The 10013-nt window shown below is 41.1% G+C and overlaps 1 protein-coding gene across 1 annotated transcript in view; it reads right to left on the bottom strand.

Moving 5' to 3' along the window:
- Positions 1 to 210: 210 nt before the first annotated feature.
- LOC140360652 (polypeptide N-acetylgalactosaminyltransferase 10-like) overlaps positions 211 to 10013 on the bottom strand; it is a 90632-nt gene continuing 80829 nt past the window's right edge. The window contains exons 9-12 of the mRNA XM_072445974.1: positions 8816 to 9037; positions 7243 to 7359; positions 6209 to 6358; positions 211 to 4443 (exon numbers count right to left, since the gene is read on the bottom strand). Coding sequence (XP_072302075.1) covers positions 4276 to 4443; positions 6209 to 6358; positions 7243 to 7359; positions 8816 to 9037 — 657 coding nt within the window. The 3' untranslated portion in view covers positions 211 to 4275. The remainder of the gene's footprint in view (positions 4444 to 6208; positions 6359 to 7242; positions 7360 to 8815; positions 9038 to 10013) is intronic.

Raw genomic sequence — 10013 nt, 5'->3', positions numbered from 1 at the left:
CCTGTATGTTTCTTCTTTTATTGTCCTTACCTTAACTAACCTCAAGACTTAACTTACCTCAAGACTTAACTTACCTCAAGACTTAACTTACCTCAAGACTTAACTTACCTCAACTTACTTACTGCTTAACCCGCAGCTGCTTTTCAAAAGGGCCATAATACAAGAGTTTACAGAGTATTTTTTTTAGCCACACAAATCACACAATCCAAGTCTTTGTCCAAATATAGAAACTTTTATCCGACAGGAAAAATATGACACATTTCCATCTGAATTATACCTTTGTTAAATATCTAAATACAGCTTTACAGGTGCTATGTCAGTAGAAAAAAAGCTTCTGCTCGAGATACAAAATGTGCAGTTCCTCCAAGAGAAAATTGCACAGTTTAAAAACCTCTGCCCACAAAAACACAAACTTAATTTAGACTCCGAAAAGAACAAAAACAGATTGAAACATTTGGAGAGAGTAGAGACCACGAAAGAATAGAGACCACAAAATCCCAAATTGTGTTTGAATAATCTTATTTTCTTACAATTAAAATCAATGTCAATAATTCTGTGAGAGTATTTTAATATTTGTATGAGGCTATTTTGTTCCCCAGAATAGAAATGCTACCAACATAAAACATGAAACACATAAAACACGAGACGGCATAAAGACGTCGACCCAAAACGACACAAACTAAACGTGCAGCAGAATGACGCGTTAGCCGCACGCGCGCGCCCTACAAAAATTTACAAACGGTTGTCACGGAAATGTGTCGTTTTGCGCTTGGATTTATTTCAACGTTTTGTCACTTTTGTGGTCGGACGATGCGTTGTGATCGATTGAAGCGTTTGAACGTTCAGCTCAGCCTCGGTTTCTCTGTGACGTACCTGCAGATGGGGATTGAGTAGGTTCCAATGTTTATAAGAAGTCGCGTTGCGTTTGACGGTTCATTTATAACATGAAATTGAAATTGAGTTTAGCTCCGCTGGCGTTTTGTCTCGCGAGCAAAGTTATGTTTATTGGCAGTGTAAGTGCGTCCTCGTGCATCCCTCACTCGCCTTCAGAGCACTCTAAATATTTACCGTTATGAGTTTATAACAGTTTTTTCCTCCACTCTCACGGGTAAAGCTAACAACCATTAGTATGCTAACGCCGCACTTCCTGCTTCTCGTAGAATAAAACGTTAGGTCAGTTTTAGTTCAATTATTAGAAATGTGACAATTTTAGAAGCAAAACGTTTGATTTAATAAAGCAGGGCACGCACTAGCGACGTCAAGATCGTGCGGTTAATCAATAATCGGTATTATTTATACACAATATAATCGTAAGGACTAAACAACAAGAATCGTGACCATTTTAGAAGCAAAATTAAGTGGTTTTCTATGGCAGTATTTGTCACATTTACTCTATTTTGGTTAAATTTCATAAAGCTGGTCACAATCTTGAGAAATGTTAACGTGTTGGAGGAGATTTCACACAGTTTCAGTCATAATCGTTAACTCATGATGTTTTCTTTCGCATTTGACGTCCCGACAGAGCATTGCATTTCTTTACCGGGACAATGAAGTCGTCCTTAGAATCTCAGTTCTACTTTTGCTGGGCCCATTTCAGCCACAAATATATGGCAGGAAACAACAGTCTTTTAAGGTTGGTTTGGTTCAATTTAGGACTAAACCAGGTCAAAACCGGGACTAAACCAGGTCTAAACCGGGACTAAACCGGGACTAAACCGGGACTAAACCTTGAGACGCAGCTGGACTTCATCATCATGTTCCCGTTTCACTTCCATTTGCAGATACATCACATCGACCAAACCGAGACGGTCGGCAACAAAACGAAACACCCGACATGTCAAACAGCAAAAAAAATTATGTCTAAAGCTAACATAACACAACATAATACAAAGACATGATTGACGTAAAATGTAAAGGTCTTAAATGATGCTTAAACCAGGCGTCTTTAACATTTCACACACAGATTAAGAAGAACGCCTGAAAGTCCAAATAAACGTACTTCGGTTTTGATTTCTGAGCGTAAAAAACGTCCAGATTGCTCTTAACAAAGTGTGAGGCGAGCAGCTATTGTTGTAGCCTAATTTGAAACGATGCAAAGTTGAAATGCATCTTGTGTAGTTTGGTAAACACACACAAGTTTGCAGGAAGACTTGAACATGTGAATGAAACAAAACGACACAAAACACGGCTGAAAACACGGATTGAGAACATTATAAGACCCCAAACAATAAGAAGTTACAGTGTGAAAAACGTAAGCTTTTCTTGATAAAGTTGCATTTTACGTCCGTCCGAGAGCACAGAAGTAAACAAATCCATGACTTACATTAGTATTTCATAATTTGCACGCCGTGATTGCGTCTGTCATTACGGTCGTCGTTTGCAGATTGAAGCTTTGTACAAATAAATTAGAATAAAATAAGACATAAGAGAAGCTGGTTGGAACGTCTGGTCACCGCACACACATTTAACATAAAACAACATTCAGAAAGGAAAAGAGGGGCCCCCTGGGGTCCAACACAAAGAGACCACCAACTAACACAGTATAAAGAAGATGAGTTTTTGGGCAGAATGCGTTTGAAGGCAGGAAAATGCAGAGGGAAGTCTCGATTCACAGCAAATACACGTGTCATTCAAATATATATTCAAAACACAGCTCTGCGATTGGCCGCTTGCCAAGTCCCGCCTCCCCAAACATTTTATTTCAAACGACTGACTTTTTTTTTTTTTAATAGAAAATAGTCGAACTCATTGTCAATGTTTTTTTTTGTTTCATAAAAGAATGATGGAAACATAGAATCATTTAGAAACTGTGGATTGGAATGTATTTGTTGTCGTCTTTATTATTATTTTCTGTTAATTACAAACAGATTAAAACGTTTCGTGTGGGTCGGCGGCGCTTGGCGGGGCCTTGCCCAGTCGCTCCGCTCTTTCGGACCCTGTTTGTCACACTCGTGTCTCACTCTCAAGGCACTAATATGTCATTCAAGTTTATCAAAAACGCTAAGTGCATTATGCCCCGCCCTCCCCGCGGCTCGGCCAATCAGGCGGCTCTGTCTGAGTCAGTGGCCCGGTCAGATATAAGCAGCAATTTCAACTCATAAGCACACAAAAAAGAAAGAAAAACTTCGGGGAAAAAGGGTAACAAAGGAGATTGATCAGGGAATTTGGTCCAGTTTAGGTGTAAAGAGTCTGAAAAGTTTCCCCAAAACATTTTCTCTTTTCTCAACATAGTTCCTGTACTTCAGACATGGAAAAGTGTTAGGGTTAGCATTGGTTTGAACTAGTTTATCAAGTTAGTGGATGTTGTGTGATTGACGACAAACGCTCAGGTCATAACAGTGTTCTTCATCATTCTTGCCCTTCTCCCTTGAAGACCTTTTGTCCTCTTCTGTCTTTAACTTATGTTCAGCTTTTTTATTTCTGTGGGAACATAACTCCAGCAATGTGGAAATTCACGTCAATAATAATATGTTTGAAGTTTTGGAGCAGTGGATTATTTAAGCTGCTGTTAAAGTGCTTTTGACAGGTTGGACGACACACAACATGATTATATTTAAGACTTTCCTGGTTTGTTCAAGGTAATTCTATCACTGCCATATTGTAAATAAGGGCCAAAATGCATTTACAGGACGCCCTAGTTTGATTTGACAAATAATCTTACAGAATAACACCTTTATTTTGTTTAAACTGTCTAGTTTGCTGTACATTTTGGATGGAATGTCGCTTATTGATGACTAGTGTTGTCACGATACTTCAATTCCCAATTCTCGATACCAATTTTGATTCCATAAAGATAATAAACATGCTCTTTTTGGGTCACGGTTTTAAACATTTTCGCCACATAATAATAGTACTTCCTTTATTCTTATTCTGATAAACCGCATTTTAATTGTAAAACAGTTCAGGAAGGGTAAATTTTTTTCTTATTTTTCTTGTTATTGTGATATTGATACTCGTTTAAAGGAGTATCTAGTTTTGAGACCAGTTTTAGTATCAATTAGTATCAAATTTTGTATATTTTCCACACCCCTTTTGATGACATCACAGAGGGATTCTGCTTAACAACTCAGCTCTATACTCCCTGTCATTTTCAACGTTTCTTTTGCACATTTTCTTGATAATTACCACAGGTTGTACCACACCAAAACAAGTCATAATCAGAAGAACAAGAGAACCCGTCACAGCTACAATTCCAGAAGAAACATGGCGAAGTGGCTACAGTGCAGTCGGACCGCTTCTCCGCACGCGGCTCATTCCCCTTCAAGCGTCGGGCGCTCAGTGGGGGTCCCCTCGGTTGAAGTGGTCCAGGACGGTGGCATTAGTCCGTTCAAAGACCCACTGCTGGCTCTGAGAGGACGGGTCACATGTGTTCATGAAGACTCGCCTCTCTGTCGGGTTGCTGTCGATGCAGCTGTTGCTGACCGGGTGGAACAGGCTGCGGTCCTGCAGGAGAGAGGGCGGAGTCAACAGGCGAGCGGGGGGTCCTCGTCTTCTGTTTTTTTCATTTGGAGAGCTTTAGTCCTGGTTTAGTCCCCAATTTAGACCCGGTTTAGACCCGGTTTAGACCCGGTTTAGACCCGGTTTAGTCCCAATTTAGTCCCAATTTAGTCCCGGTTTAGTCCCCAATTTAGTCCCGGTTTAGTCCCGGTTTAGTCCCGGTTTAGACCCGGTTCAGACCAGGTTTAGTCCCGGTTCAGACCCGGGTTTAGTCCCGGGTATAGTTCCGGTTTTGTCCCGGTTTGGACACGGTTTAGTCCCAGTTTAGTCCCAGTTTAGTCCCGGTTTAGTCCCCAATTTAGTTCCGGTTTAGTCCCCAATTTAGTCCCGGTTTAGTCCCGGTTTAGTCCCGGTTTAGACCCGGTTCAGACCAGGTTTAGTCCCGGTTCAGACCCGGGTTTAGTCCCGGGTTTAGTTCCGGTTTTGTCCCGGTTTAGACACAGTTTAGTCCCAGTTTAGTCCCAGTTTAGTCCCTGTTTAGAACAGCTCCACACTTTATTCCCTGGATTTTAACACTGTACGAGTTGTGGCCTCTTTTTTTGAATTATTATTTTATTACTCTTTTACAATTGTATTCCATTTGTCGTAGCTACTATTTAATGTTTCCGAGTATGTATTTACTGCTTTAGGGTCTTAATATTTGACTGTTTTATATTTTTTTACGAGCACTGGAAGCACAATTGTGTTTGGTTTATAACACGTGCTGAACAAATAAATGGATTATATTATTATGCTGAAGTCTGATCTTAAGATGATTTTGACCTGGTCCAGTCCTGTGTGAGTCTTAAATTCTCTAACGTTTAACATTGCGTGGTCCTCTGTGTGTTTTATTAACTTGACTTATTTATTGCTATTTTACGGTTTTATTATTTTGCTTTGATTTGATTGATTGAGTTGATCTTAGGACAGGGGTCTCCAACTTTTTAACCTCCATGTGCTACTTCCACTAGAACAAAACGGCCGTGAGCTAATCATGTTCTGAAATATTTTATAGCTTAATCTGGCCGGAACAAACTGTAATTTATGTTTATATTTTTTTCTCAATATAAAATACAAACTCTTATATTATTACTACAGAGTGTGCTTTTCCACCTTCAAGACACTCAAGGTTCAACATTCAAGTTATTTTAGGCACAACAGGAACATTCTGGTGAGTTTTAGACTCTTTTAGCAGGTCACTGCCCGTTCACTTGGCTGAATGATATGATTTTATTTAATTTGTAGTAATCCCCCACCCCGTCACCCCCAGGCCCCGAGTTTCACTGAACAGCCCCTGGCCTTTCACATTTTCATCTCTTTTCTCTCTTTCCCTGTGGGACGAGGCTCCAGGAAACACTCAGGACTGTAAAACGTTTACTGTTGTAGATCAATTTAAAAAAGGTTAAAGTTTTTCTTTTGCAAGTACGAGAACTAACATACTTTTATAGAGCGCTTTTCAAGATACTCAAAAGACGCTTCAGAAATCCAAAAAGGATTAAAGGCATTAAATGCTGTTCAATATTGATTTATTCTAGTCATATCATTTAAGGCTGCTCTTTTGCTCCATCAAAGTTCCATTGTAATCTATTCTGTGAAGGTGACATTGTTGAAATAATGTAAAGTTATAGTAATAAACACCGGCTTGTACATTTGTGTAGCTGCAGAAGATGACAAGAATAGAACTCTGTAGGTGTAACAGTTGTGATATTGCACATTGAACACACTGCCGAACCTTCCTGTATCTCCAGAGCTGGTTTCCCTTCATGCCGTGGCAGTCGTACAGCGTCACTGGACTGTTGTGGGACACGGCATCGAAGCAGACCTTCTTTGTGTGCAGCGGGTCGCCCACGCGAACGTCCTCCCTCCAGCCGAACGTGAACACCTTTGTGAAGCAAATCAAAGTGAAACGTTAAAGCGTCGAAGGCCAGGAAGGACCGGTGGTTTTATGAATACTTTTGCAGTTTTATTTACCATAATTTCTTTATTTAATGGAAGATTCCAACTTGTTTTAGGTTTTACTGGACCATAATTTACAGAGATGTTGAACTCACAATAGCTTTTCATTTTATCTACATACTTAACCATTAATAAGAGTGACAGTAGTGGCCCCCCAGCGTTGAATAACCCATGAAATATACAGTGTATTGGCATAACAAAATCACACTTTATTGCTTTTTGTTACTATAGCGTTAAAAAGGACTGCTTGTACTTGAAATATAGGCAATAAGATACTCTAGGGAGGGAATGTTATTGACGTAACTTCTGGGAAACACTGCTAAATCAAAAATAATATTTTTCGTGAAGCTCAAAGACAATTTGAGGCGAGAAAATGTGAATTGTTTCTCATCCTTTGTGAAAGAAAAACAAACTGACCGACCTTTCTGCTTTGGGAATTCAAACTGCTGCTTCCTTTCCTGACACAAAGACTTAAAACCAGTTTTTACAGATCTATCGTGAGCTAATGAAACGCATCGCGGTCCGTTTCGTCACTTCTACAGCCGACTTTCGATGACATAGGACTTTAAAAGGGTCTCAATCAATCCAATGGCATCGGAAAAGTTGCAAGTCGCCTCCTTTAATTGCCTCCTCTAATCACCTCCTCGATCTCGCACCTCTAGCTGCGTCGCGTGACAGTATATCCGCCGTTTCACTCGCATTCGTCGCGCTCGCATTCGGCCGGCCCAGCGCGAGCACGTCCCGGGGCTCTCGCCGACTCGAAAAAAAAACATTCGCAGGCTTGACCGAGAGTTAGGAAGAATGGCTGACCTGTCCGTGTCCCCAGCCGGTGTCTCCTCTGCCCTTCACGCAGGCGCCCAGGCGGATGGGGCTCCCGGAGACGAAGTGCGTGCTCTCCAGACACAGCCCGCTCCCGGTGTTACGGACCTTCCACGAGAAAACGTTACACAAAAGCACAAAAGTTATTTTTTAAAAGCGGGCGCTGCGGGTTCTCGGGCGGCGGGTGAAAGCGCTGCACCCGATCGTTGCCGTGTTAAAAGGTGTTGGTTATGAACGGTTTGCATGTGCGTCGCTCACTTACCGAACGCCTTCTGAGCACTCTATATGTTCACAGAGGAGTTCAGGAGCGCTCATCATGGAGAATCTAATGCTATATATTTAGATGCAGAGAAAGAGCTGTGGTCTCATTTTCACCTGAATAGACGCTTTTACAATACATCTGTAGAACACATTTCATTGTCGTTACATGGATGAATCAGGTGAGGCCCCTGGGAGTGCGTGGATTCAGCAAATTACAGACATTTTTATCCATCTTTAGGTTTGTCCTTTTCTGGAACTACTTGTGGGGTGTGCAAACGTCCGGAGATCTGACCGCAGACTTCTGTGAATTTGCGTACAGTCGCGAGTTTACTTGATTTGAGTATTTGGCGATGGACAGGGGCGCCATGGTAACAGAGGGGAGGGGCTTGACCGCTTCAAATGGCAACCGTCTCCTCCTGCTCTTGAAGTGTGTCACACGAGGGACGCTGCCAGGAGGTTAATGTGACTAGTTCTGTTTTTCACATTTTCAAAGACACAAAGAATCAGCGCTTTTAAGTTGTAAATGTAAATGTACCTCAGAGTAAAACTGGTGCTGGAGATGAAATGACATTCAGCATCGTTCAATACGAGTGTCACGATTGAATACACGTTCTCGCTCCATCATCGTCTCATATTTGCTTTTGGAAAGGTTTAAACTGAGACTTACAGCTGCTATATTTGAACAGAAGTGGGTTTGAGCTTTACGGTACTTTTTAGTTGACGTTGATCGAACCTCGAGTGAAAAAATATGATTTGGGTTTATAAGTTATTAAATGAAGGCACCCGTAACTCTTCTTTTCAGACATTATCTTAAAAGTTCATCTGTTTAGACATTTATTTGTAATATAACATCATTTTAGTGACGAAAGAAAAGAGTTGTGTGACTATGGGAGGAGTTTCTGCCCGTCTCCTGCAGCGGCGATGGGCAGAAGCTCCTCCCACAGTCACAACTCGTTTCTTTCGCATCCACAGACATGAGAGTCAGGAGGAAAAACATGATATTAAGATATAAATCATGAAATGCACAAAATGGAGAGGTCTGAGAGTGTATTCCTCCCCATCATATTAAGTATATTATAAAAAAAAAAGTGTTAAAAGGTTATTAAAAGTTCAGAGCTGTAAATCGCTGAACACTCATTATTCATCAGACACATTTACTGCAATTTATAGAAAACTACCGTCGTGTGCCAGTGTAAACCAAAAGCTAAAAGACCTTTGGTGAAATCAATAGTTTGTGAACCTATAATCTACCGTAAATACATCTTAAATACAAATAATGCTCCTCAGATCTTTGTGCATGTACCTCTCCCCAGGCGGCAGCAGGGGGCTCCACTGGGGGGTAGTGCTTGGGCAGGTCCCAGGCCACCTCCTTCATGAACCATCTGAAGCTTTTGCAGTTGAGTTTGGCCCTGAGCTCCTTCTGCGCCGTCATGTCTCCGGCCGAGAGGTGCCTGTACTCGGGGCGACGCTGGTAAATGTACTCGGCGTACTCGTCCATCCACACCTCAGCCACGCGCTTTAGATTCTGAAAGAAAACACAGTCAGAACGTCATCCTCGGCACACAGCTAAGTGAGGTTTTATTTGTGTGGTCAATGCTAAAAAAGGCTACAGAGAAAAAGGTAACAAACTAAAACCGACATCTCAGAAGACACAACGTCAGAAAACTATTGAGTGGAAAGATGAACTTGTTTAGTCCGTATATGATTAGGACTATAAGTCGCCGTTTTTTTCCTTGTTTAATCCGGGGTGCGATTTATACTCCAGAGCGACTTGTACGTGATATTATTTGTTATTTTCACACTCTAATCAAAGCAGAAGAAGAGTCTGCACTTCCTCTGCATCTGTGTCACTTCTAAACAACTCCACAAACTCCAGACGTAGAAGAATTCAGTGGATTTAGTGATTTGGGGTAATACTGATGCTTTGGTAAACTTGTTAGCATGTTCTTTATGCTATAGTTATCTGAATAACTGTTAATATGTTACGTTAACATACCAGACACTTACCACAGTTCTGTCTGTGCCTCATGTAGCTGAAGGTGTTAGCGTTAGCATACGTACACCTATTCACCATGTTCTCTCATCTGTTATTATTTTTAAACTGCATTTCAAGATCAAATGTCTGTTCTTGGTCTTGGATTTTATCAAATACATTTCCCCAAAACGTACGGAAAGTACGTTATGTGTAGTAGTTATAAATGCTGATAAGTCAAGATGTTAGCGCATTAACAAGCTGCTTATTAAACTGTTTTACTCGATAACCAATTGATAAATGTGTAGTAGTAAATACCTTATAAGTACTTAGAAACAAATAACCAATACTTAGTATTGTCTCATAAATAGTTAAAGGCGTAATGGACGATTTTTTGGCCCAAATCTGAGTCTCATTTCCTCGTGGCGTGGACTGCCCATTAGTCCTGCCACGTATCAATCATAGGATGCACCTACAGCTCACCTGCAGCCTCGTTCTGGCTCGTCCCCAGGAGAGCAGCATGTTTCCC

The sequence above is a fragment of the Eucyclogobius newberryi genome, unplaced genomic scaffold (genome assembly GCF_026437365.1).
Source record: "Eucyclogobius newberryi isolate DKJ021-1_F unplaced genomic scaffold, fEucNew1.0.hap1 SCAF_15, whole genome shotgun sequence".
Classification (NCBI taxonomy): domain Eukaryota; kingdom Metazoa; phylum Chordata; class Actinopteri; order Gobiiformes; family Gobiidae; genus Eucyclogobius; species Eucyclogobius newberryi.
Note: the sequence above shows the minus strand (reverse complement) of the source record. Positions and strands in the feature narration are given on the sequence as shown.